The sequence below is a fragment of the Clavelina lepadiformis genome, chromosome 5, assembly GCF_947623445.1.
Source record: "Clavelina lepadiformis chromosome 5, kaClaLepa1.1, whole genome shotgun sequence".
In the NCBI taxonomy this organism is placed as follows: domain Eukaryota; kingdom Metazoa; phylum Chordata; class Ascidiacea; order Aplousobranchia; family Clavelinidae; genus Clavelina; species Clavelina lepadiformis.
The window spans coordinates 8,881,283-8,909,165 of record NC_135244.1 but is presented as its reverse complement, the minus strand read 5'-3'; the positions used below and the strand labels follow the sequence as shown (position 1 = coordinate 8,909,165).

The window sequence follows — 27,883 nt, the reverse complement described above, 5'->3', positions numbered from 1 at the left end:
TGTCAGATTGAAGCTGTACGTCAGGACTCCCACGGTCAATTTACCTCCCGGTCAATTTTCATTCCGGTAAGTCTGTTCCCGGTTAGTTTGTTCGCGGTCAATTTACATCACAGTCAGTTTGTTCGCGGTCAATTTACGTCACGTTCAGTTGACCCCGGTGAGTTTGTTCGCGGTCATTTTCCCGCGGCCATATGTCGTGGAACCGTCTAATACATGAGTTGCAATCATAGTACTGTATAGCCCAGGGGCGGGCAACTTCTTCGGTCGGTGGGCCTGATATGAGAAAATGAAGTACTTGGCGGGCCGGATTGCTGAATAGATTGGAACGCAGCTTTGTCTTATTAATGTTCATGGTCGAAAATGTTTGCTCATAAATGTATGTAGACCCGAACAGAACAAGTAGATTCATGGCCATCTTTCTCAGGTTGGCAAACTTGGACTTATTCAGTGACGCAATACAGGGATTGCGGCAGAATGTGGCCGCAGGCCACATTATCATGTAAGACCGGAAACTGTCTGCGGGCCGCTCAAAATCCCGTCGCGGGCCGTATGTTGCCCACCCCTGGTATAGCCCAAATATGACTTTCGTACTGAAAATACACAAATCTGTCCAAAACTAATTTTGGATTACGCGATGCTATAGCTGTGTTAAGATCCTGTTTTCCAACTAACAGCTCATCTTTCCTCTTAAATGTAGTAAAAATGTGAATTGCTGTCATAGCGACAAAAATAGTACCTTCATTTCTCGCTCAGGGATCGCAAAATGAGCGGACTGGTATACTTTAATATTTGTGTATTTGCACGTTTATACAGTGAGATGGAGAAAACGGACAAAACAAACGTAAGGCAGAAGTTTAACATCACTTCTAAAATCCAACAAATCACTGCATATATTGATGTCCGAGTGCGACTATGAATGAAATCATACAGTAGTAAGGGATTAAGCGCTTTTTTTGCAGTACATGTACATTACAATAGGCTAATTGTTGGGTTCAAACAAGAAGTAACCAAAGAGTTGTTTCATATGATTTCGTTACATGAAAGAAAAACTTTTATAATAGATGAGTTCCGCGAAAATCTTTGGTTTTAACTTTTGATATGGCCATCTAAGAGTTACTCCATCAAGACATGATATGTGTTTTGAATTATACTAATATTCTACACGAGTAACATGATATTGCAAAATGAAATCCTTAAGCTTTTGGATATATAAATACTACTTGACTATACTACACTGGTTTCTTTAAACGGAAGTTGTATGAAGACTGCTCAAAAATAACGGAGTTGTTATTTAAGTGAAGGTGGAATAAGCACCAAAATATTTCCTCCTTGTATAATATAGGTTGTTCATATCAGAAATTCACAAAAGTTGAAGAATAATTGAGCAATGGAAATGTACATTAAACATAAGTTAGATGGTAACCATGAAAAAAAATCATTATAAAGTAAAATAATTTGTAAAATATTGCCTACAGCAAGAATACAAAAAAATTTTGACGAAGTCGAGAAATTGAAAAACAGTTTAGAAATTGTACAACTTCATTAACCTGGACCACTATCTTTTTTCTGTTTGGCTTTAAATGCGACAAATGAATACAGAATGCCTCCAAATACGCTGTAAAGCAAATTAAAATAATTCAGCATAATTAATTATCTTGTGATATTATTTACTTCAAGGGGCCTAAAATCCAATTTTTAGGCCAAGAATATATAGTGGCGAAAACAGAAGTAAGCTTATACGCCAGATAAAAAATTTGCCCAAATTTCTTTTTATCTTCCCAGTCGAAAAACTGTGCAGTGCGATAAACAGTGCACTCACTATAAGCGCACTCCAGTATTTTTAAATGATAGCCAGTGCAGAAACAAGTAAACCTTAAACAAAAAACTTGCTAGCAAGTTTGGTACGTTAACCGCATAAAGTTTTTCAACAATGCAGAATTTGGTAGCTAAACATTTCTGACTTAAACGTGTCACAAATTTGCTACTTGTTATGGAAAGTGATTATTGAACTGCAGTTAGACTTACAGTAGATTAGAAGGTAGTCTTAAGCTAGCATTAGGTATATAATACAACATGTAAGTTAGGTTAACAGGAAACTGTGAAAAATAGTTTCAAATGTAGGTTTTTCCAGTAAAATGGGTAAGATGGGTACAGGTGGGTGAGTAAGATGGGTACAGCCTATGCACTTTGGATTGAACGCAACCTCTTCAGGATTATTCTTTTCCCCTGACAAAATGTCTAAAGCTACCGATGTTGCTTATAAGCACTGCAACGTCACTTTACCATACATTTTTTTAGAAAAAAAAGACAAATACCCGTACCATAAAATGCAATACACTAATACAGTGAGCTTGGAATAATTTTAAACTTTAAATCATTATTCTCTGACATCACACGCCAAACACTTCATCAGTGCGGTGTCAATATTCATATTTTAAAGTGCGCTTTTACAAAACCATTATCTGGTAAATATTTAATCATAATACCACTCGCATGCCAGCACAACGAAATTGACCTGTAGTTAGGCTTACACTTGATTGACAGTTGGTGGATACAAATTACCAATACACGTAAAAAACTTGATTCATGCACCATGATCTCAATTTAAATGTTTAATAGCTGTTTCCTAAAAGCTATAGTAATCGTAAATTTATCATTCTTGTTAGTTATTTTAGCATATGACTGTAAGAAAAACTTGACATGTCCAATGAATGCTGCTTGTTGGTCATGTCTTCTGGGCAAAGTTTTAAAACAACTAGAATCATTATTTTCATGACCTTCAGGCAGTGGAATAAAGCAAAATTTTCACTTAGTTTTAAAGCAATTTTACTACATTAGCAATCCATTCACACCACGAAGAACGTCTTTAGAGTTATATGCCAGGTGCTTGTTGAAAACTTAGCTTTGGTGCTAAAACTGATAGGGACCTTTATGTCGAAATATACGAGAAATTCCTTAAATACAAGAGTATACTCCAGAAAACATGCAACTCACCTAATGTTGATTCCGACAAAGTTTGTCCAGGAAAACACGTAATCACCACCAAACACCATCCCAATGTAAGTGATAACAATGTTCTTTATGCACCCTACTACTGTTGTTGTTAGAGCGGAATTATACGCAGTGCATAATGTTGTGGAAAATATCAAAATAAACCTAAGACAGATCGAAATAACTAACATTAAAATATTGTAACACTTAAAACAAATTTTAAAATATAAGTATCAAAACTGGCAAGTGTTATTGTATTTGATACTTTCACAATTTTTCTGCAATTACTATAATTTTACAACACAATGAAAGCTCGTAAACTCAAATTTGCTTAATTCAAAATTTCGGATAAAGTAACTGAAGCAGTTCTATAAAATGTTCTTAAGACACACGTTAAAGTTATCCCTAAATCAATTTTTTTTTTCTCAAAATTGTTGATTGAAAGTTTTTTTGAAGGTCTCAGGAAACAACAATAAGACTGGTAACATACTTGAAAGTAAACATTATCAATACAAACCCCATTGTACAAGACAGGACAAATAACACCAAAAAATTAACATCATTCCATGACTCAAATTGCATAGATTTCTCAAAGTCTCCAGTATAATATAACAGTAATGTTGCAGGAATAATCATGAAGAGACAGTTGTAGAAAATGATACCGTATTTTCCAAGGTCCTAAACCAAATTAGCTTCTTATTTCATGCGTAAAACTCACTGCATATGACAATTGCATTACAATTTAGCCTTGGTAAAATCATATACGAAAGACATAACAGTGTAAAATACCTTTACATGTTTACTAGTTCTAGAATAAACTTATCAATTGTGAATCACTCGCAACACTAATAGAAGCAATACTTACATTAGTATTCAGATGTTTCTTAATATAGACATTATTGGCTGCGGTAAAGATATCATTGCAGAAGATGAAGATGTAACCAATCAAATCAAACGCTAAATCATCACTGAAATGAAATGTGGGTTCTTAGAATGAAATGTGAAAAATCAAATGTGGGAATTACTTTTATGTAGTTTGAAATAGCTTTTAAACAAACTATCTTTATGTAACTAAAAAAAAATAAATCAAACCTGGCTGCAATAATGGATCCTATTATCATAGTGATGACAGTGATAACAATTGTTTTTGATGGATGCTTACTGCAATTAAATTACGTTAAATATTAATTTTGTAAGATGAAATAAAGATATCACATACAAAAACTTCAAACCACGCAGAAGTACTCCAACATTATTTAATATTGTTGTTACTAATAATACTTTTACCCTAAAACATATATTTCCAAAATCATAGTAAGCAATATGGTGAATCTTCGTAAAACAGTAAACATAGGTAAGCTAATTTGCTTTGTTCCTCCAAGACCACACACTAAATTTCCAAAATAAAGTAATGGCAGTGGTTGTATCTGTAATTTAAAAGCTATTACAAGCAATCTATGTATATATATTCTATTAACTACTAATTCTTAGCAATTAGCATGAAACAGGAGTAAACTAACAGAGCTATTACGTTATTATCTCAATAGTTGACTTAAAATTGTGAAGCAAAAAAGTACCTTTAAAATGGTGGACCTGTGGAAATCTGGAAATGATACAAGTTTAAAAAATTTCCCAAACATTAGAATGAACACTGCTGCAATCATCTGGCCTAAACCAAGAAATTGTGCAGAGGGGAATCTGTAGAAATTAAATTCAAGGAAAAAGATAATTAACAGTAGTTTTAAAACTTGAAAGACAAGTGTCTGAGATTGAGATTAAAAACCTAAAACAATCCGATTTGTTAAACTGAATTAAACTGTTCGTTAAACATTTGAAACCATGTAACAAAATAAAATTTCATTGTAAGCAAACTGACTTGTAATTGGTCAAAACGCTTTTATTGACCATCATAATCGCAATGGATGAGAGCCCATAGAATCCTGCCGCTAGGATTTGCTTGGTAGCACTGACTTCAGACACATCCATCTTTGTAATCAGGTATATACTCTTAAGCAAATGAGACACATCTACACCATCTCTTACAATTACCTTTCAATGCAAAACAACATACTGGTACCATATAGAAAACTTACAGACTCTAATACAAAATAATTTGGTATAAAAACAAAATTGAGATTTTGTTAGCCAATACTGGAAATATACCAATTATGTCTATGGGCTATGTAAATATGCCTATTGGGTGGAGTACAGTTACATCCACTAAAGCAAACAACGCACAGCTCTTCATATACAAACATAATATAATAGTACAGAAACTGTTCAGTAACTGGTAGTCAGTAAAGTAAAGAAGATTACCATTTGAAAACTAAGAAAAGTTTTTAGTTGGGTGTACTGTGTCCAGCCATCATTTTGGTAAACAATTTAATCACTTTAGCTGTAAAATGTCTTAAATTAAACTCCCTTCCACACACAATACACTCTTTGATATCATCCACGTGAATTTGAAAAAATCAAAGGTTATTTGAATTAGAGTACAATCATTAAGGCATTAGCTATATTATACTGGTCATAAGCACCAACTTAAGCATTTTTTAACTGAAAAAAAAAACGCTTTTTTTCTGATCACTGCTTGAAATTTGTTTCCTTTCTTTTGCCTTACTTGCCACACAATTAAAACAGCTTTAAGGTGTCTACTGACTGAAGCACTGATAAATAATATTAAAGAGAGGAGAGACTCAACCCAGGTTTTTTGGAAATACTCGACTTGTGTTTAAATCGTTATAGAATCGGTTTCTATGTTTGTGAAAGAATTCAATAAAAAATTACTATGTGATACAGTCTATTGAATGTGCGAAAGCATTATAAATGGATAAAATGAGTTTTACACTTACGTTACGACTATTCAGAAAGCCAATTATCATTATCAACCTAAACCAAAAAATAAGTTGTAATTAGTGACTTGTGTGTACTTGGATTTGATAAATTACTGACTCGACCTGGGAATGTGATTAAAATGATTTGACTTTATGCTGTTACTGGCTTGACTTCTGTAACGGCCATTACGACTTGTTTCCATCATTGCATGAGTGTATATGAGTGTTCGGAGAACATTTCCAAACTGGGAAAACGCTAAGATTTTAAAATTTCAACTAAACAAAGTTTAGTAAAATAAAATATTCAATACTAATTTGGAGTTGTTAATTACTGTCCTTATTTAATGGACATTACTGGTTATTTTGCTAAATATGGTGCTCCACCAGCAGAAATTCAAAATTTCAAATCAGTAAAGATTTAAAAATTCATACTGGTGGAGCCGATTGCTGGCAATGTGACTGGTGACAATTTTAAAATTGGTTCAATTTGAATGGATAAATATCACATTGAAAATCTAAGTGTTACAATTGGCCAATTTGAAATCTAAAAAGTCCCTTTCTACAAAAAATGTTGCCAGGAGCAAATTTAGGTGAAGGCTGATGGGACTTTAGCCACATGCCCACTGGCAAAAAATAGCTCGATTAAAAAACGTATATCCATAAAAAGATGTTCTAGTTCACCAATTAGGAATGAAAAGTACCAGACTTTGTTCTCTATAAGCATGTTTATAATGAAAATCTGTAAGCACATAGTTTGTCTGTGACAAAGACACACTGTCTAGCAGGATCAGTATAGTGAAATGCAATCACAGATAAAACATTCAACTTATAAAACTACTAGCAGTAAAACATAGTATTTCAAAGGTTAAGTTAAATTTATTCCTATCAGTTATTGCAAACTTGATATTACTTCTTTTGATAAGTAAATGAAACATGTAGCTGAGTGAAATTCAAGCATGTAGCAATAATATACTTGTGTAAGGCAAGGAACAAACTTACCAAAGCGATTGCTTTTTCACAACAAATGACAAAGTTACGGAACAGGTTTTTCAGTTGTTGTCGTTTCTTGTGACCATTCAGAACATTCAGTCTATCGACAACGTGCCCCATGATCTAGCCTAATACTTGTTGAGCCCCTTACGACTAGATCACTGTCTTTGCTTTTTACACTATCATCACCTGGAAATTATAATTAGTCTTAAAGTGATCAAACCTTCTATAGGCTGCTTTGTAAGCTGCAAAGGTGGTTCACAACATTTTTGAGCTAAGTAAATGAACACAAGCAGAAGACTGAAAAAGTGTAAGCACGCTCGAAAACGCACTCAATTTTGGCAAATGAGCGTTGCTCGTGCGAAGGGTTTGCACTAACGTGTAGCACTGGTTAAGCATTTGCTGTCATCTGTATTTGGATCAAGTATGAATGGAATGTTTCGTGTGACTTACAAGTGGTACGTACCCTGATATAAGTATAATTAAAGCATAATTAAGTGTATAAATTAAATAAATTTTGCTTTAGATAACCTTAAACTGGAGTTAACATGGTCCATTAGTGTATGTTAAAGATTCTAAGCTACATTTCACCTCGGTCTTGGCTGTTGGTGTTAGACTAGTCCAGGGCTGGCCAACCCACGGCTCTCGAGCCGCACGCGGCTCTTTGCCCGGTATTATACGGCTCTTTCGTTCATATTGAACCTCCGAAAGAGAGCATATTTTACCCATTTTAGGCAGATAAATAATACAGAAAAGTAATCTCTAATGGCTTATGTTCAATTGATATTTGCTAAATAATGACTGATTAGGCTACATCAGATTTCGACCCAGAATAAAGATAATGAAACTGAAACAATATCGGATTCAGTATTATGACGTAATAAGAAACAGCGTCATAAATCATAATGTTTATGATGTGGCTCTTTGCGGTTAACACAGTAAGAAGTGAGGTTCTTAGTCTCTGACTGGTTGGCCACCCCTGGACTAGTCCAACACCGGTAACCAAATTTTCCAAAAACATTATAACAGTAACTATATAGGCCTACTTAACCACTAGCCTACATATTGTTAAAAATTGTTTCTCCAGTGTAGGCCTACTTATTAGCAACTACTTTTTTATTTAAGGCCAATTTGTTTTTGGACTTGCCCCTCACTTTAAACATAGGCTGATACGAGGGTAGTTTTAAAGAATGGGTTTAAGCAAGAAGTTAATTTACACATAAAGAGTTTTGTTTTACTTAAAGTTAGTTTAGGTTAATCTATCATAACATTTAAGTTAACGTAAATAAAACAAGTTCTACTGATCACACAGCCATGGTTTTTATATCCTTAGAAGCATAATTTTACTTTCTATATTATACTTTAAAATCGTAAAGTTTTAATCAATATCTTTCAGGAGATAGAAAAACTTGCACCAACAATTTTTGCGTCAGTGTGCTATAATTACGCCAGTGTGTGAACGCAAAGACATGAATTTCACACTTAGTCGACCTAGTTTTACTGTTTTCTGATTGGTTAATTTTAAGTAAATAGACAACAAATACTCATTAGGTTTAAAGCCCTGCCGAACTTTTGCCATAAAAAGGGCATTTTTTGAAAATAAACATACGTATAGTGCGTTATATACGTCTCGAATAGAAATCATAACCTTTATTCTTTTATAAGTATTGTATGCTGATTCTAAGCAAAGGCGCCTTCTAATCGTATCGTTAAATTTTGCCGTTGACTGCAGGGAGCGAAAAGTAAGGTCCTATAGTTAGAGCGTGCTCAAACATGATAAGATAGATTTTTTTCTAGCCATAACACATATATTTGACCTATAGGCAGTGGTGGCCCCCAGATAGCACGAAGTCGTGGGCCCGACGGCTACAACGAGCTATTCTCGCTATAGCGATTGTAGCTCCTCTGCCGCTGACGAGTAGCAAGCTAGACTTCGCGTTTTTACGCCATCTAAAGCTCTTTGTCGGGCGACGGAGGTCCATTAGTGAAGTTAGATAATACCGTAAAACCGTTTAGAACAAAATAATGATTAAACAGACATTAGTAAGTTTTATTTAATTTATTTAAAATATAAATATTTAAAATATTTGAATCCCACCACTGATTGGCCTATACCGCATACATCAAAATATTAAGACCAGGTTAAAAGAAAACGAACCAAATACCAAGACATCGAAGTAATCAAAAGTAGCGAACCGTTTTATTTACTGCTAAATAACATCCAAATACACAACCATCAAACAATGTTCAATATCGACGTGCAATCAGAAGCATTCGTATTTATATGAAATGAAACAATCGTCACTTTTCTGCACATTTTCCAACAATTTGATTGGCGATTTTTTGCAAAATTTCGCTTACTGGGTATTTTTGCATATGGGCTAGCTAGCCTTGAACTTTTATCGGTGTATCGGAAGACCGGTAACAGTAAATTAGGCTAGTGACAGCATAAACACAAAACAATAGCCTAGCCTAGGTTTGTTCTCAACAATTAACTTATTTCGATCTTAAATGTCACATGTTTTTGTTGAATCAAGCTTGCCAGTGACTTCTACCTATCTTTGCCTTGAGCTAATCGTCATAATTAGCCCTTATTCCTACGGGATTCTTGTGCAGATCAGGGCTTTGGAGCAGACGTAGGACCTAAATGTTAAATTACTCCAGCTCCGGAGCTCTCTTTTATCATAAATTAGCTCCAGCTCCGGAGCTCATTGATACCACTGCTCCGGCTCCATTACATAAAAAACTGAGGTTTAAGGATGAACGCTCAATTTGGAATATCTAGCTCAATGGGTCAGTCAGTAGTCAGTACCATCGGTTGCAGCTTTGAACATGTGACTGCTCTGCTGTCAAATTCCCAGCAATTCTTAATTTTGTGAAGGGTTGCTGTTAAATTATGTAAATTCAGCCAATAATAGTAGGCTAGTAGCATAGCATCTTATGAAATACATCGGAGCCGGAGTTATTTTTCAAACAACTGGCTCCAGCTCCATTTGAATTTCACGTAGGGCTCCGGCTCCAGTTTCATTGAACATTCACGGCTCCGGCTTCTTGTTCCAAAGCCCTGGGATATAGTATCTGCTTGGGATTTTTCGTGTGAGATGCAAAATGAGGAATAGACTTTACTGAAATTGTTAACCAACCTACATGATTTATGGAGTTCCGATTTGTTTAGTATCGCCTCAGAGCAGCTCACCAGAGAAATTTTGGCTCATGCTTTTACTCTTTTAACGAACTGCTACTTAACAATTGATTACAACTAAAAGGCTGATTTCGTTGAGTTAGCTTTGCAATCAAATATGTACTGGGTATTTTGAAAGCTGTGGATTTAGCAAGGCATTTTCTGAGTAACCTCTTCAACTTTGCCATTAGGATGCTTGGAACTACGAAGTAGTCTACCTTGGAACTTGAAGGCGTTCCGTTTTAAAAAACATAACTCCTCCCATTTGACAACTAAACTAAACTTTCCAGTCATCACCATTGTGCTGAGGTAACTCTTACTTTTTCAGAGAATAAATTAAAACGAATTTTGCAGAAAAACTGGAATGCCTGGATAGCATTTTTGTGGCACATTTCTTAGTGCTGTGACGATTACGTCACGAATCACGAGTTGTTTTCGACCTATTTGGAATTTAATTTAGAATCCTATAATTCAGTGTTTACCAGACTTGAGTTTTCCTTAATGACGTCAGATAATTTCCTCGCTTGAACTGGTGTATCACATATAAATACTGATGTAATGTTTTCAATCGTTCCTTTTCGTGTGATCGATTTCACTGGTTACTACAGCGCTATGTAACATTCAGTAAGCTTTGCCCGAAGGTGAAAACCTTTGTGTTATAATAAATAAAATGGAAACTTTATAATTTAGTAATTTGTATAGACAGAATCAAGCAACTAACAGCATAGTCACGCAAATTTGAGAAATGAAAACTCATACCATCGAAGCAGAAGTAAAACAAGTTATCAACCATCAATCGTCCTCGCTCATATTCTAACAATAACCGCCAGCATACGCGGACATTATGACAGATAGGTTCCTTGTGTAATACTTCACACAAGTAGTGCACAAACGAACTAAAATTTGTCATAGTGCCAAGAAAGCAGTAAGCAACACGAAGTGAATTAGTCGATGAAAATATCAAAATTTCAAAGTGACTTACCATGGGCAACTTCCACCAAATGAATGACAAGAATAAATCTAACTGCGAAGTTTTTAAATGATAACCTGTAACGCTAGTTAAAGTCTGCACAATTTAAAACGAACATAAAAGTTCTTTGCAGAAAAATTTATACAATTCACTTGGCTTGAAGCTTTCCTGTGTTCAATTCCCTACTTCCCAGAGAAAGAGACCTAAATAATTTTTGCAAGACATTTTCTCATAAAACATACCACTGGAACCGGTAAAGAATTTTCATTAAACTTTACAGTTAGTTCTATGCCATTGCTGAAATCAGAAACTTCACAACCGTCTTTCAAATGTCATATCATAGAATAGGATGCATAGATGGCTCTTGTAGACAAACTTCTATGTTAGTACACGACAAACTATTTGACAGAAAAATTTATCTGAAATTTGCTCCAACGAAACAGTGTCTGTGGTACTGTAGTGTAAAAAAATTAGAACCAGAGTTTCAGCCCAAAATAAGGCAGCATATTAGTGATGCCGTCAGCGATCATATGTGCCTATGATTTGTAAGTGCTTAAAGTAACTACACATAATTCTAACGATATATTGCCATAACAAGTTATTGTAATTGCATTGAGTTATAATTCATCACGTGGAAAACTATCTCCTGCTGGTTCTGGTTGAGTGCATGCGCACGGAGTTGCAAATTCAAACACATAAGCACAACGAGATGGTTCATCTACGGAGAGAATTTTATGTTCCAACCCGCAACGAATTCTCACCTGCACAAAAAAGATTTGTCAGTTATACGTTACAAGTAATGTTAAGACATGTGGCGGTCAGACATAACAGTAAAATGATTGTGATAAGCTTCCGAAAACTGGGAAAAACGATTTTTCGATTCGACATGACACAATAACAAGAAATAGATTACATTCAAATATAGACAAATTTTATTATTGTCGCGACCAAAAATGTATCCTTCGGATATATCAGTGGCAATTTTGTTACCAACAAGAAACAAAACGCTAGAGACCTCGTTTATGAGATTAACTTTAAAGGTAGAAACACCATGGTTTTAGTGACTGGGTAACTTGCGTCCTTCAACAAATGGGTGAAAAATTTAAAGGTAACTCCCACGCTTGTCAGTTCTTCAGATCCAACAAAATATTCAAAATTAGCTTCGCGTTCGATTTCGGTTTGTATGAATATCTAATGGCCGATGCCATAATTCGTACATCCCTTGCATTGACTTCGCGAGGTAAATATCAATGACCTAAACTGACCCTCAAGTATCTCCGGCCGTGACCAGTACTAACTGGATCTTGTTTTTAAATGGATAACTGGACCAATTTCATTTTTTGATTTTTAAACCGTTAGAATATGTATCATATAGGTTGTTGTAAGTTTTGAATAATTTAATCACAACATGAAAGCCAAACTAAACTAAGTTTACTTATTCATGACGTCTGCAGCAGTTGATAAATTATACGATTAGAGTCTCAATCGTTCAAGTAAGTTGTGCAACGAGTACTTTTTACTTCACACAGTTGCATATTAAAATTCTAACTGTTGTAATAGCACAATCAGTGAGTAAAACCTTACTTTTTAAAATTTAGTTTAGCATTGTACTTTCTCTTTTATGGTCACATACCTCTGTTGACCTTGCAGGACCATTCCAACAACCTAGACCATTCTCATATTTCATTTTGGAATAACGGAAATTTTCAGGTCCAGACCAAGAACCCCATCGCCTTTGCAGTCATAAAACATGAGAGCCTCGTAAATTGTAACATAAATATTGTAAAAGTAACATAAATATCTAATAGCCACTTTTCTTTTAACAACCCGTATATGTTACCATTATGGTTAAATATTAAACAAAAAGGAAAAATGCAGAATTTTAAATGGATTGCTACAAAATATTACCCAAGATTTGTTTCACTGCCTCCTTTGTTTGGAGTTTGGGATGTTTTATCATATGGGCAGAGTTTATATCTGTATCTGCAAGAAACAAAGTTTCAGCCATTCGCCCATTTTAGTGCTCACGCAAGAACAGTAAAAGTCTACAATAAATCTCATACATTATATCAAGTACATATAACAGTACATACAATCACTTCAATGATAACTTACTCCAGTGTTTCAAAATCAAAACATTTAAACTGAAGGGCTTGAAATGCTTCATCAGGCCCAAAGTCCATGTCAAGACCCTTTTGCAAAGACCTATGGAACAAAAGCTTGTCACTGACAGGAGTGGATTTATAATGTAATCATGACGGTACATGTATAAACATAACACAAACGCACTCAATTTCTCGTTCAATGTTTTTCTTAGAGTCTTGGTTAGCTTGATATCTTTTTCTTGCTTCTTCAGCTTCCTCGATCAGCTCTCTTGTCGCATCATCGTAGAAAAATGATTCTTTTACATCAGCAGAGGTTTCCTGTAATAAAAAAAATTAACTTTGATGCTTGGAAATTGGGTTCAGTAAGAAATTATTGGTAAGCAGCATTGTCAGTGGTATGTTACAAAATTTATCTTTTGTAAGTTTGTTTTATAGCAAGAAAATGTCAAAAAAACTGTCAAGTCTTAAAGCATATTACATTTGTTTCCAATAACTAACACTGAGTGAAAAGAATAACTGGGAAACATTTTCACACGGACATCTTTCTGACAACTCGACAATTTTGTGTTTGCCAAGCAGATATGGGTTTTTGCATTCTTCAAAGCAAATGAAACCAATATAACTCCATAACCATGCTAATCATAGACCACTCAGTTTGTAAAGAATTTGTCTATTGGTCAAAACTCTCAGTTTGACAAAATAAAAATTATTAACTATTACATTAGCAATTACCATGGCAAGCTGGCAACAAATCAAAACACATGCAAAAAGAAGAAAAATTATGTAACAAACTTCATCTCTAAAATGATTAATTATAGTACTCTAATGTGTTAGTAAATCATTTATTGATTTTCCGCTGCATGCATGGTGCATCACCAAGATAATTACCTTAGCTTGATTCTTCTCGTAATCTTCCTCATCACTAAAATCCTCATCATCATCCTCGAGATCTTCATCCTCATCATCATCTTCGTAATACTCGTCATCATTTTCATCTTCTAGGTCAATGTTCTCTTCCTCCAACAATGCCTGCTTCTCAAGCTCCTCCTCCCTGAAAGCTGCCTCTTCTGCATCATGCCTTTCCACTTCAGCCTGGCAACATAACATTTCCTCTCAAGAAAACTTAATTATCCAATGATACATTTTGGTCTCGTTGCACTTTTATTACAAAACTGACATTTGCTTCTATCTGGCATAATGTTTTCAGGTAAATGCATGAAATTTTTTAGAGAGTTTTGAATCACGATTTAAAAATTAAATCAGCTTTTTCCAAGTGAAACACTTTACACCTGGGGTCAAAAATGACATCATTTTTCTAATAAGGGCAGAACGTTAAATATATAATAACACATGATTAAGTTTAACACGAGTTTAAGAAAACCATCATTGTTTTTTAATTAAAGCAAATTTAAACAAATTGTGCGATTTTTGAACACATTATTATTCCGGCCCGCTTGCTGCTTCTTTACTAAAAAATGCTACAAACAAATAGTCTATGCCACTCAACAATATATATATATATAACATTCCAAAGCTCTTTACACCTCTGGTTGTGAGTTGGCCTTATCGTTTTGAGTGTTATTAATAAGTGGCATGCAAGCCCAATCACCACGTTCTTCTAGATGAAATGGTTTGTTGCAGCCAATTTTCAAGAGCTAGAGTGTTCTCGAATCTCGACAACAATTTACTGCTTATTACATTAAAGATTAGTTGTGATTACTGGGCATAACTAACCAAACTTGTAGTGGCCCGCATGTTGGACATAGCTGCATTAAATAGTGGATAGATTTCCTACAGTTAAAAGCAATTAACAGTGATAAAAGTGATCAGGTTGATATATTCTGAATTGATTTCTGACATAAAAGAAAATTTATATACAAACTGATTTGTCTAATTTTAAGACGAAGTTTACGTAACTGATTAAAGTGAACTTGTCTGTACATGCATACCAGCTAAGCTGTTGAAATATATAACAGTACACTAACCAAAAAAGCACATAGCAATGCATCGAAGCATACACAATTAAGCACATTGAAATAATTCAACTTACTGATGGTTGTTCCTGTTCTTCTATAGGTGGAGACAGTGTTGTTTCGAATGAGCCATTAATAGATGGCCATACAGATTCCATAAACACACTTAGGTCAACAGCATCGTTTTGCAATATTGCCTATGTACAGTAGTTATTTAATCAAACCAAGAAAATCGGAACAGCAGATCAAGAATTTTCACTTTTAATCGTTCTCAGAATATTGATTAATTCAAATACCAAAAAAAACATTGCTAAGTGCAACTGTAGTAACAAAATTCACTGTCACTAGTACTGTTACACAAACACAAAATATTAACATTATAAAACACACTGCAGCTTATTTTGAAATAAAATATAGAAGTAGGTCAAACAAACCATACAAGTATGTCTTAACATTTATACCTTTGCCTCTTCTTCAGTAAAAGACCCATCTTCTAAATTAGGGTCCAACTCTTTATGTTGGAGAATTTCATCAATAACAAGACTGCAAAAAAATTTTAAAGTATAAGTTCCTTCAATTTTAACGACACTTGAAATCAATAAACCAGACCTCTCAAATTTACCTTCCATCTTTGTCAGTGTCCATTTCAGCAAAGGCTTGCTCCCCTCTTTGATGATTCTCTTCTGCTGTTTTTTGTGCCAATTCCTCCTCCATCAATTTGCGAGCGGCATCCTTTGCTTCAGTCTCTTTTGCTTCAATTTCATCCTTATGAGATTTTAACTTCTCTTCAGTTTCTTTAAGTAAACCAAGTTTTTCTTCATAGTCTTTCAAAGCAGCCTAAAAAAGTATAAAATGATATAATGACATTAAGTAGAACTATATTGAAAGAATTGCCAAGTAATGAAGTAATGATTAATGAAAGAGAGTTATAAAACACAAATAAATGTGCTGCAAAATTTGCAAATTTTCTATTTCATCTGGCATAATGGCTTATATTTCCATTGGTATTCTCTACCTCTCGTTCAGCTTTTTTAGCTCTGCCAGTTTCAGCTAATTCCTGCCTAATGGTGTAGCCTTGGCTTTCTTCGGCGGTTTGTTTTTCTCTTTCCTCTTTTTCAATTCTCCACAGCTCTTTGCATGTATCTAAATGAAAGTTTTAAGATAATTTAATTTAAGCAACCAATATTAACATTTGACCTATATCAAGGTATTGTTAATACAAACTGACTTGGACATAAGCTTTGATTTTTCCACTCATCACTCCCATCACAACAGTCACATACACCATCATTAACTCTTGATGACGGGATATTCAAAGGACGAAAACCTTTAAAAAAACAATTTCAATTCAAAGTTGTTTTACCCAGTCAGAAATCTTCCCAATGCATTTTGAATAAAAACTAGGTCAAATAAACTACCTGCATTTGTGCAGTGGTACTGGCCATCTGGACATGCCGATGTACCAGGTTCATCTGAACCATCAAAACAATCACAGTAATCATCATTAACAAACTGAAAGCTTATGGTTCTACTTCCATCCAAGCAAGTGAAATCTTTCAGTGGGTCATAAAAAACTTTTCCTGTTAGCATGAATGCAATGAAAAGTATTATTTATGAATACAAAAACTGGCTTGTATGAAAAATCAAAAAGTACAATGGAACATGATTACAGTATTAAATTGTGGATAACGAAACATCTAACAATTGTTGTGTATTCAACATTGACTGCTATAGGGTGCGAGAACAATTTTGCCAAAAACAAAAAGCCATGATTAATTAAAAAAAATTGCAGCCATGTTTAGGAGACATAATAACTACCGGTATACAGTAACTAGAGTACCAGACTGCTGGATGGAGATTATGTATACCAGGGACTAGCAATTTCTATGTAAATTATACACCAGTAAAGTCATGGTTAACACAGGATGCCTATTTTGCAATAATGACTATTGATTTGTTTAACAGCGAAAGCTAAACCTCTTTTCAAGAGAAAAGTCATTCTCATGGCAATCAACATGTGAACTGTGAAACGACTTACTTGTAAGTGAAACACCTCTTGGTCGAACTACTTCAACATAATCAGATTCAACAATTGAAGATATATATATTACAATTAATAAACATACAGGGCATGCTTTACAAATCATGTTAGTATGATGGACATAAAAGATAACGGCACCTACATTAAATGCTATTTAAAATTGTTTTGATACCTGAAAAAGTTAATCATAACCAGATTACTATTGCATGGAAAAAAAATGACATGCATAAAATTTTTATCGGGATCTCCATCAACAAGGATAAAACTAACATTCTAAACTGATTAGTTCACAGTGTATAAAAATGTAATTAGCCGATTAGTCAGTTTTTTATTTTACAAAACATATACTTTGCCAAAGCAGCTGGTGTGCACTGTGACTCGTGGCCCTAGCCAAAACGGAGAAAAAAATTGGTATCTTGTTTAGATTCTCGTGGTGTGCAATAACGTTTCGGCCAAAACATCTCAGTGGTGTTGCTGCCTGAATAATACCAACCAATAAAACCAAAGCAGAGTCATTCCATGTATAATCAACCAATTTTTTTTAAATTTGTAACCACTACTCTTGGATTTTGTTAATTTCAATATATGTTATAGACCTTGGAAAAACCCGAAGATTAAAAAAAAAATTTTGAAAATATCTCCAGGCGTTTTCGAGTTATTCAAATTTGAAATTTTCGCCACACGATGGCGTTTGGTTAGTGAGCACTGGTCACGCTTTATGATTTTCTTTAATATCTTTATTTCTGAAGGTAGAATAATGAAACAAATGTCGAATTCACCATTTTTGGGGTCAAGGAATTCATTTAAGCACACAAAAAACCTATATCACACCCCTTCATGGAGTAAATTAAGTTTTTTTCATTAATGTCAAAGTTCAAGTTTACGATGCAATTACAAAAATAGCAATCGCATTGGAAACATAATTTTTGCACTTTTGTGTAGCATGGTTCATGTATTTTCATATATCCAAAAATTGGAAACTTGTTTTTTGTGCTTTAGGAGTAAAGTTGGTTTTAACAGCAAGCACTATTTTTATGATATCAAGTTTGAGTCAACTTGATTTTGATGAAATGGCTTAGATATACAGGTATTGGATAGGCCTCGCAGTTTCACCAAGATTTAGAAAAAGAAACGTTAAATGAAACTTTTCAATCTGTTGGCGTGTCTCCAGTTGGACCTTCACATAGTCTACCAAAACGACAGCGTATTCTAAAAGCAAAAGATAAAGTATCAAAGGTGGCACGAAAATTAGAAAACTCTTTTGCAACTGTTATTGGCACAGAAGAAGAAAATATTACAATTCATGAAAACACTACCATCACTGCAAATGAGATCAAGTTGCTGCAGAAAAAAGCAAATGACCAAGATCTGTTAATGGAACATGTCAAAACAAAGATTGCTGGTGCAAGTTCATATAATGAAAAAGTAATGCTCCTCACACTGAAACCCCAATCCTGGTCAATTAAGCAAGCTGCTGCCTATTTTGGTGAATCTGAGTATTTGATTAAACGAGCAATGAAAGAAAAAGAATCTGATGGGATTTTGTCCAAACCAACTATTCCAGGAAGAAACAAAATATCTGATGCCACAAAAGCTGCTCTTTCATCTATGTATGAAAATGATGAATTTACCCGTTTAATGCCTGAAATTAAAGATTATGTAAGTGTTTCCAAAAATGTTCGTAAGCAAAAGAGGCTCATTTTGTGCAATTTGAAGGAATTATATGCCACATTTTGTGAAAAATATCCCGAGCTGAAGATTGGATTCTCAAAGTTTTGTTCACTCTGTCCCAAATGGTGTGTCCCTGTATCGTCCAAAGGCAATCATTCTGTCTGTGTGTGCATCCAACATCAAAATGCAATTCTTCTGGTTGATGCTGCCAACAACAATGAAACATACAAAACATTGATTGACAAAATAGTGTGCAGCACGGAGAACAAAATGTGCATGTTGCATCGTTGTGAACAATGTCCTGGGTCTCAAGCACTAGAAGGCTTTTTGCTTGCACAGTATGATGAGGAACTTGATGATGAAGTCCAATGCCAACAATGGAAGTCTACAGACAGGATGGATCTTATCACGGTGTTAATGACGAGATATGAATGGATTCAAGAAATTGTAAGAGTTTTGGATGATCTTACAAAGCATTCATTCATTCATAGCTAAATGCCAATCTAGATACTTAAACTCCAGAAAGAGTTCTTTAACAGATGATACTTGTGTGATTTTGCTGGATTTCGCTGAGAATTACACTTTTACAATCCAAGATGAAGTACAAAGCTATTACTGGAACCAGCAGCAATGTACAATCCACCCCGCTGTTGTGTATTACATGCAAGATCACATCTTGATGCAGCAGTCATTTTGCTTTGTTTCAGATGACTTAACACATGACACAGCTTTTGTGCATGGGCTTTTGTACAAACTCACTGCATAGATTCCAAGCTTGTCCAGCACCATTACTAAAGTTGAATATTTCTCGGACGGTTGCGCTGGACAGTATAAAAATTATAAAAATATGCTGAATTTGTGCCATCACAAGTGTGATTTCAACCTGAAAGCGTGTTGGTCCTTTTTTGCAACCAGTCACGGGAAATCTCCATGTGATGGTGTTGGAGGTACTGTTAAACGACTGGTTAAGACAGCTAGCTTACAAAGACCTACATCTGACCAGATTACAACCACACAAGCATTCTATAAATATTGTTGTGACAACATCAATGGACATCAACACTAAGTTCTGATAATTTTCCCATTTATTCTAAGATAGGTTTTGTTCATATTTCATCCTTTGATATAATCAATAAATATGCCCACACCTTTACATTAGTAATACATATGCTGTAGGTACCAAAGCAATACTACAATGAATCGCATTTTTGATAACCTGTTTACAGTAGTAGGCTTGTCCCAGATAAGAAAGCATAGCACTATTTGATGAGCTCTCGAGGGTGCCGAAAGGGTAAAATTGAGGTAAACTGGGTGCAAAAGAATACATCTTGCAGTCTGGTTTGTAAAACACAGGGTCTGTGGATTCTGTGTTTCAAAGGTAAATGTGAAACGTTTGGGTGCATCAAGCAATCTAAGCACAGTGTTCAAAAATCTCGAGGGTGCGGTTAATATGCTTTCCATTATGGGGCTTGCCTCTTTCTGAAAAAGACAGATTTTACCAAAGGGCAATGTATAATGTAAACTGGCTTGCAATGTTTTGATGGAATACATGAAATTACATCAAAGTGCAGGTTGACGTGCATGCTGCTGTGATATTTAGTCAACATGACTAACGGAAATATGTCAAGGATTGCAGAACTTCAGAAAAGCCTTCAGAACCTCTGCTAGCCTGCTCTCTTATAGTTTTGCATTTTGCCTTGAAAATGTAAAGGGAAGAGTTGTAAGGTAATTAAAAATAAAAAAATTCTGATGTAATAATAGACCCTTTTTTAGTTACAGTCTAGGTGGCAAGATTTTTTCAACTGCCTATACTTAACAACAGAAAATGTCAACCCACTTTGATTCTTATTGAAATGACAAGCGTTCTGGGGATTGGATTGAAAAAATTTCGCTCAGGTGAGTTGCGTATGAATTACTTTATGCGATGAAAAAAGTTTTTGTTTAAATATGTTGCCTAGTTCTTATTTTACAGCAGTTTGAATTCTACACACTGGATTAGATCCATGTAAAGTCATGTTACATGGTCAGCATAACATGCGATGTAAAATGCATATGAGTTTGCGGGGTATCTGCGGCGTGTTTACAAGTAACAATTCGGTTTGTATGTATTTACTTCGCAGAGTTGATTATTTCAATTTTGCTTGACATACCAAACAAAATTAGCTTATGTAACGCACCACAGATTACACGTAAACTCTTGCCCATCTGCTATATTTAGACGTCATATCGGACAAGCCAAGTGTGAAGGATTCAAAGCGCTGTAAAATAAGAACTAGCCTATAGCCAACATATTTTCAAACATTTTTTATCGCGCGAAATTTTTACAATCCAATGCCGGAAACGCTTGTAATTTAAAAAAGAATCAAAGTGGGTTGACATTTTCCATTGTTAAGTATAGGTGATCGAAAAAATCTAGCAATCCAAAAAAATGGTGGTAGTAATTCGGAAAGGATCTATTCCTCAATACTCAATCCTGATAAGTCTGTATGCGAGCGCAGAGCTAAGGGTCCTTGCCCCTGGGTTACATTATCACTCGAGGGCAGGGTCTACAGTCAAGGACCAACAACAATCACTATACAAAGGTTGAAATAAATATTCTTGTAATTACTCAAGTACAACCATAGGATGCCTTTGTATACGATACTCCAGCTCGCAAATTCTGACGTCATCAGATGTTCTGATGAATAATTGTTTTTTTGTTTGCAATTCTTTAGATTTTGATCAAGATCAGTTTAACTTTCTACATTAGGATGTACCTAGGTATAGGCTAGTACAGAATAAAGTCAACTAGCAAGAACTCTAAGAGGTAGACTAGGGCCTACCAGTATAGGCCTGATTTCTTGGTAAATCTAAATTCACTTCACGTAAACTTTAACTTTTCTTTACATATCACTGCATAGAAGCTTCAATCCACACAATATGGTAACGAATCGAAAGATCCTTCAACAAAGATTTTTTCCAAATTCGCAAATTTTCCTATGACCGGCATTTCGTGGTCGTTTCCTGGTTTTTAGGAAAATATTTTCGATTATCCCACGTACTCCGAACTTTGTTTTTTTTTTATGTATGATAGCGTCACTTTGCGGCAAACCAAATTAAGATAATTACCTTTAAGAAATTCCAGAGCAATTAGCAATCAATTCTCACATAACTCGGACATACTGCTGTTTGCTTGGTCGTAACGATTTCAATCTGTTCAAAAAATTTAGGCTACTACTAAGATCATTTAATGCGATAAAGTTCTGCTAATTACAAACAGAAATCAGCAATTTTGCTTCATTGCACTAATAATATAGAAAAAACTAGATAATACCAGCGAGACAAAAAATTGAAGGATTTTTTACGTCTTGGAAGCAGGCTGTATTCTAACTTATGGATATAATTTCTTGTAAGTTTGTCAGATTCCGTTAATTTTCTTTTAATTTCGTCATGAAAGTATGGCTGCTACTGCAACTTCGTTGAAAACACAACTACAGGAGGATGTACTAACTTGTGCAATATGTTGCTCTCAATACGTCGATCCAAGGGTACTGAAATGTCAACATTCATTTTGTCATAGCTGTTTGCAAGGTACGTAGTTGTTAAGAATGATTCATAAGCTGTTTGCCATTATTGTGTGATAAGAAATTGTTGTTTGAAAGAAAGCTCCAATCGTAGGCTACCCTATTATTCTAGGCTGCTTGAAAGCAAACCGCTCAAATTCCATTAAATGTGCTATCTGTCGAAAAATGACAAAATTGACGAAAAAAGGTTTGGCAGACGTTCCCAGTAATTTTGTCATCAATGGTTTGTTACAGATGGTTAAAGAGCAAAAGGTAGGTAGCCTACAACCCTTGTAGCTTATGTAGGCCTACAGTATATTTTGCAAATTTTGCTGCGATGTCATAACCACTTAGTGTACTTAATAGGTGGAAAGTCCATTAACTTCGAAACATAGTACAAAAGAAACTCTTAAGCCTGAGAGCCGAAATAAACTAAGTTCCGGGAAAAATCAGGCCAAGACTGGTGGCAAGGTTGCTGCTCTCAAAGCTGTCTATGAAAAGGGTTTGAAGGATAAAAATGACAATAAGCCTCTGCTGAAACGAGGCTACGCAGATGACAATCAGGAAAGTTCTCCTTTAGTGAAATCCTCTTCGTCTGACACTGTACGTAGGCTTCGTCAAAACACGGGCAAGCTTTTAATTTTTAATCGTTTTCAAGGTATTGGTGTGTAATCCGTAGACAATTTCTGACGTATACTTTTATCAGCAATATTGCTTATTATCGTGTAGAAATGTTGTAGCGCCCCGTTTGTCGCTACATATACAATTGGTAACTCATAAGACGTACTTCCACAGGTTACTTCGTAAACGCACTGCTGCTTACGACCTTTGAAATAATGGGTTAGCCATCTCTTTTTGGTTATACTAGCTGGCGGAAGGCGGGAACAAGTTCAGTATAACTTGGATTTTGTGAATTTGTTTACACAGGAATCGTCAAGCATGGAAGAATTTACACTCACGGATGATGATAACAGCTACAGCTACTCGGACAGCAGTACTAGCTATGACGATGAGACCACGAGCACGAGTTCATCGGATAGTGCAAGTAACAGCAGTGACTACACTTCCGATGCCATTCCTGCAAAACCGAATTTGAAAAGCTGCCACGGGATCAAGGTTGGCATGGCGGTAAGATTTTCGATGTTTCCTGAGTAAAGCCAAATTTGGTGAAGTTTTAAATTCGGGAAAAACAACAATTTTGAAGGGCAAAAAAATTTAAAAAAAACGGAAATGCTCATAGACAACGCGCTACCTAGAACGACAACATATACCACGAGTCCACCATAATCGCATAGGCCTTGTTTTTGCAGGTCTGTGTGTTTTCAAAAAGCGGTCGACCAAATAAGGGGATTGTGCGCATTTTGGAGAAGTTCAATAGAAAAGCACCCCTCCAAACGCATGTTTATGCTGGAGTGGAGTTGGTAAACAGACATTAAATGATATCCTACCAAAACTTCAATTTAAACTATATTTCTTAAATAGGAGCGAGAAAATGACAAGCTTACAACAGATGACATAGAAGATATGGATGAAAGTTATCTGTTCTATTGGTTGATGGACTTCGACGAACCTTGCGCTGTCGTCAGGGTCGACCAGTGCTGCCCGACAAAGTGGGTTGACGAATTGATGTGCACAATTTGACAGGAAGGCTCAAAAATAAGCCTATGTGAAACCGTGTTTTGAAAATTTTGGAGTTTCATCTATTAAGTGTTGAAACTGCTATATAATTACAATGTTTTGTCATTGATGATTGCATTGGTTGTGTTGTGTTAGGTAGTGCTTATCAAGCTTTTTAACAGTTTGCGCATTTTTACTGTCACGAAAATCTCATCCACACGTGATACAGTCCAAGCAGTAAAACTAACGTTTAGCAGACTGAGCTTTTCGTCGTTCGTTCACTTTTTATTTTACGTATTAAAACCGAGCTATTTATAAAACAATCCGTATATGTTTCGGCATTTGTAACCCCAATTCGCTCCGTACGTCTTGAAACGTTCAGTGAGAGTTTTACTACGCTCAACGCAGGTTATGTCAGGGTTAAACTACCAAGGCCAAAAGCGAACCGGATTCGATTTCCAGTTGCGCCATCATTGTAATTTCCTTGCTCAAGGTATAAACGACGCTTCTATTTTACTAGTGTTGGCGAACAGTTTCAAATTTAGGCAATACAACAAAATTAAAATAGTAATTAAAAAATGTGTGTATCTATCAGAACTTGCACAAAGACAAGATTGGTAGCTGAGACTCGAGCGATGAGGAATCATCGCCGTGTTTAAGTTGTGGAAAAATTTTCAGTCCCAGTAAATTTGTTTGACATAATACCACATTGGTTTGTCGGGCATTTTTTCATGCCATTCACGTTACCGTAGTTGGGCCTAGTTTGGTTGATGGCTTCTTTGTCGATTTTTTTGAGTATATGTGTTATGCTCCGAATATACAAGCGAATGGAGTGGTACAGTTAAAAATAATAACAACAATTTTTTTTCAATTTTATCCAGTCACAACAATGCGAGTACGGCAGTACGCGAATGTCGGTTATAGCCTACAGGTTACTCTAGGTTAAACGATCCCATGGGGACCAGTAACATCGGTACCCAAGATTTTATTTGCGATGTGTGTATAAAAAGAAACATCGAGAATTGGAAGTTGGCAGTAAAGTTAAATTAAATATACACATTTCAAAATATGCAAGAATCTTCTTACAGCAAATCGTTTTCAAGACGATACAAAGTTAATGGTCGGATTGCGCAAAACCAATGAAAAACTATTTCAACAAATTTTATTTCACTAATTAACCCTAATTCACTCGCTCATCAGCACCGGATTTACATCGTGGAGTGCCCTGGGGCTCAGCATTGGTGGGGGCCTTTTCATTAATAATGTTATAATTTAAGCGCCAAATTTAGCTTTATAAACCCCAAAACGTTTTTGTTGATTTAATTAGACTAGTCAGCTGCTGTTATTGTTCAATCACTAAAGAATTGCGCAACTAGCTTTTACTTAAAATAACATAGTGAAAATATTAAAATATCGATATTAATCTTCATTATAATATTGTGTTAATAAATAAAACTGTGTATAGTTAGCATGCAGTGGTGTATTTAGGGTTGCGTTGAGGGGAGCCAAAAAGCTTTAAAAATTGGTTGTTAAATTTCCGAGCTTTCCTACCCTAACTAAAACGCGCGAGGCGCAAAAATTTTGTGTTTTTTCGCCTCAAATACCGCTTCAAAACGCCTTAAACGAAATGTATTTTCATATTTGTGTGGACAATAGGCTACATGCAGTAGCCAAATTATGGGCTTCATTTTTGAGACGCAGTGTACCACTTCCAAAGCCAACATCGATTTTGAAACGCCGTAATCCCACCTATTAATCAATGTAGGTTGTAGCTGATAAGTGTCGTAAACAAGGAAATACAATGAACGAAAAAGACTGAAAACGTATATAAAGGCTTATAGTTTAAAAACATTAGGTTCGTGAGTGGGTATGGCCCAATGACTTCTCCCTAAATGCGCTAACTAGTGTTAGCATAAAATAGAATTTAGGAGGATAGATGATAGAATCTGTAAAAATGTTTTAAGATTTTGACGTTTTTGTGAACGAAATTTTTACGGCAATCCGTTTAAATAGATTTGTCTCAAAAATATTTAAATAATACCTAGGTCTATACAATACAATTCAATAGTAGCCTACGCTACATCACGATTAGAGACACTAACGAAATTTTAATGCTTTTTGGTACACTTGTGCATTATTTCAACAAAAAAATCAGGGCATAACTCTCAACAAAGCTTGTATTGAAGTTGTAATTTGATGTTGTGATATACTATTTCCTTTCAAGATCTACTTTGGACGACGTTGATAATCTTGTTTTGCTTTTGCATCTCGATTAAACAGTGAACAACTTAGTGTCAGAAACTGTAATGCTTATTTGCATTGTTGGAAGTAAGCTCTTAAAAAAAATTCTCTTGATGCTTGATAACCAGAACGACAACGAACCTGTCATGTTTCACAATCAGCCAACTATGTTTTATAAGGTGGTCGGACGATTCAATCCACGGACGATTCAACCCCGGACGATTCAACCCACGGACGATTCAACCCAGGACCATTCAACCCAGGACGATTCAACCCACGGACGGTTCAACCCGCGGACGATTCAACCCGCGGACGATTCAACCCAGGACGATTCAACCCGCGGACCATTCAACCCGCGGACGATTCAACCCGCGGACGATTCAACCCACGGACGATTCCACCCCGGACGATTCAACCCCGGACGATTCAACCCACGGACGATTCAACCCCGGACGATTCAACCCAGGACGATTCAACCCACGGGCGATTTAACCCATTTACAAAAACGTCTACGCAGTTCGCGTTCGCAGTTCGATATCGCGATACAACGGCTCGGTGCTCAAAACGCAGCAGTTGTTAATTTGGACCAACCACGAAGGAAATACACGCACCTGGCTCACAGACTTTCGGCAAAGGTTTGCACTTATGCAAATGAGCCAGATAAATTGATGTATCTGCGTGCAATCGCTCATATGTGCTAACTAATTACCGTTTGTAGTACCCTTTTCAGCTTTGTGTTTTATACGTGCTGTGTTTGTGTTCAGGTTCATGTTCTTAAGCTTGCCTGTAAATAAAACAACTTTCTTTCTAATTAATCGATGTATAAACAGGTGTCTATAAAAATATCTGTAATTTGTGTACATGCAAAAAAATAAATACACACATTTACGTACGTGGGTCGAAAGCATTTTGTCTTTTCAAAAACTTCAAAAATGTTAACTTAATGCTAAAAGGAGAACATTTTATATAATAACCGATCTACACGGGTAAATACAAAAAATAATAGCAGGCGTAGACAGAAATGTACGCAAAGTACTGTATAGGGCAAAATAACAATATTCAAGGTTTTACTGGAAAGCAGAAAACAATAAGTGTTTTAATGTACAACCAATGCTAACAAGAAGTGGTAAAAGAAAAAAAAGGAAACACAAAAAGCTTTATATTAGCTTAGGCCTATATATTAGCTTTATTTAGCTTACATAATATTGGCTACAAAGTAACTTGGTGATAACCTAAGCCAATAATACGTGAAAGGTCCGTGGGTTGAATCGTCCTAGGTTGAATCGTCCTGGGTTGAATCGTCCGTGGGTTGAATCGTCCGCGGGTTGAATAGTCCGGGGTTGAATCGTCCGGGGTTGAATCGTCCGTGGGTTGAATCGTCCGCGGGTTGAATCGTCCGCGGGTTGAAAGGTCCGTGGGTTGAATCGTCCGCGGGTTGAATCGTCCGCGGGTTGAATGGTCCGCGGGTTGAATCGTCCGCGGGTTGAACCGTCCGTGGGTTGAATCGTCCTGGGTTGAATCGTCCTGGGTTGAATCGTCCGTGGGTTGAATCGTCCGGGGTTGAATCGTCCGTGGGTTGAATCGACCTGGAACCGTTTTATAACAATGCTGTCCGAAGCTTTCACGTCACAGCATCGTACTTAACATACAGTATTGCAGTGGTTATTGTAGCAATACAGCCGATGAAGAGTCGAAAAGGAAAAAGCAATCAACAAAAAACGTGGAAA

The 27,883-nt window shown here is 35.7% G+C and overlaps 3 protein-coding genes across 6 annotated transcripts; 1 reads left to right on the top strand and 2 right to left on the bottom strand.

Annotated features, from left to right (window-relative positions):
• Window positions 1-778: 778 nt before the first annotated feature.
• Window positions 779-7,443, bottom strand: LOC143460076 (solute carrier family 35 member D2-like protein). 3 transcript variants are annotated; one of them, XM_076957445.1, is made up of 10 exons: window positions 7,148-7,164; window positions 6,825-7,004; window positions 4,868-5,040; window positions 4,569-4,689; window positions 4,279-4,418; window positions 4,084-4,152; window positions 3,857-3,959; window positions 3,509-3,669; window positions 2,995-3,156; window positions 779-1,615 (listed from the first exon to the last, which is right to left on the bottom strand). In XM_076957445.1, exons 2-10 carry the CDS (start codon window positions 6,933-6,935, stop codon window positions 1,543-1,545), a joined length of 1,113 nt encoding a protein of 370 aa, XP_076813560.1. In that variant the 5' UTR covers window positions 6,936-7,004; window positions 7,148-7,164; the 3' UTR covers window positions 779-1,542. The 3 variants fall into 3 exon arrangements, with proteins under 3 accessions (XP_076813560.1, XP_076813559.1, XP_076813561.1); XM_076957444.1 differs by having other exon boundaries at window positions 6,825-7,443; XM_076957446.1 differs by having other exon boundaries at window positions 4,868-4,977; window positions 6,825-7,443.
• Window positions 7,444-11,215: 3,772 nt separating this feature from the next.
• LOC143460530 (glucosidase 2 subunit beta-like) lies at window positions 11,216-17,276 on the bottom strand. 2 transcript variants are annotated; one of them, XM_076958081.1, is made up of 13 exons: window positions 17,083-17,275; window positions 16,463-16,624; window positions 16,273-16,371; window positions 16,060-16,187; window positions 15,667-15,881; window positions 15,506-15,587; window positions 15,122-15,241; window positions 13,960-14,163; window positions 13,256-13,389; window positions 13,082-13,171; window positions 12,875-12,949; window positions 12,600-12,699; window positions 11,216-11,727 (listed from the first exon to the last, which is right to left on the bottom strand). In XM_076958081.1, the coding sequence occupies exons 1-13, from the start codon at window positions 17,189-17,191 to the stop codon at window positions 11,584-11,586; spliced, it is 1,662 nt and encodes a 553-aa protein (XP_076814196.1). In that variant the 5' UTR covers window positions 17,192-17,275; the 3' UTR covers window positions 11,216-11,583. The 2 variants fall into 2 exon arrangements, with proteins under 2 accessions (XP_076814196.1, XP_076814197.1); XM_076958082.1 differs by lacking the exon at window positions 13,960-14,163 and having other exon boundaries at window positions 17,083-17,276.
• Window positions 17,277-22,124: 4,848 nt separating this feature from the next.
• Window positions 22,125-24,278, top strand: LOC143459925 (uncharacterized). The gene is made up of 6 exons (XM_076957248.1): window positions 22,125-22,326; window positions 22,432-22,571; window positions 22,665-22,901; window positions 23,226-23,426; window positions 23,609-23,719; window positions 23,781-24,278. Exons 1-6 carry the CDS (start codon window positions 22,194-22,196, stop codon window positions 23,937-23,939), a joined length of 981 nt encoding a protein of 326 aa, XP_076813363.1. The 5' UTR covers window positions 22,125-22,193; the 3' UTR covers window positions 23,940-24,278.
• Window positions 24,279-27,883: the final 3,605 nt, after the last annotated feature.

Coding starts and splice junctions, on each gene's coding strand:
- LOC143460076 (XM_076957444.1), bottom strand. CDS start 6,935: ATGGGGCACGTTGTCGATAGACTGAATGTTCTGAATGGTCACAAGAAA. Junction 5,041..6,824: donor GTGAAAAAGCAATCGCTTTG/GTAAGTTTGTTC, acceptor TTGCATTGAAAG/GTAATTGTAAGAGATGGTGT. Junction 4,419..4,568: donor ACAGGTCCACCATTTTAAAG/GTACTTTTTTGC, acceptor TTTAAATTACAG/ATACAACCACTGCCATTACT.
- LOC143460530 (XM_076958081.1), bottom strand. CDS start 17,191: ATGATTTGTAAAGCATGCCCTGTATGTTTATTAATTGTAATATATATA. Junction 14,164..15,121: donor AAGAACAGGAACAACCATCA/GTAAGTTGAATT, acceptor TTATGTTGCCAG/GCTGAAGTGGAAAGGCATGA. Junction 12,950..13,081: donor TTTGATTTTGAAACACTGGA/GTAAGTTATCAT, acceptor TGTTTCTTGCAG/ATACAGATATAAACTCTGCC.
- LOC143459925 (XM_076957248.1), top strand. CDS start 22,194: ATGGCTGCTACTGCAACTTCGTTGAAAACACAACTACAGGAGGATGTA. Junction 22,327..22,431: donor TTGTCATAGCTGTTTGCAAG/GTACGTAGTTGT, acceptor CTATTATTCTAG/GCTGCTTGAAAGCAAACCGC. Junction 23,720..23,780: donor TTTATGCTGGAGTGGAGTTG/GTAAACAGACAT, acceptor TTTCTTAAATAG/GAGCGAGAAAATGACAAGCT.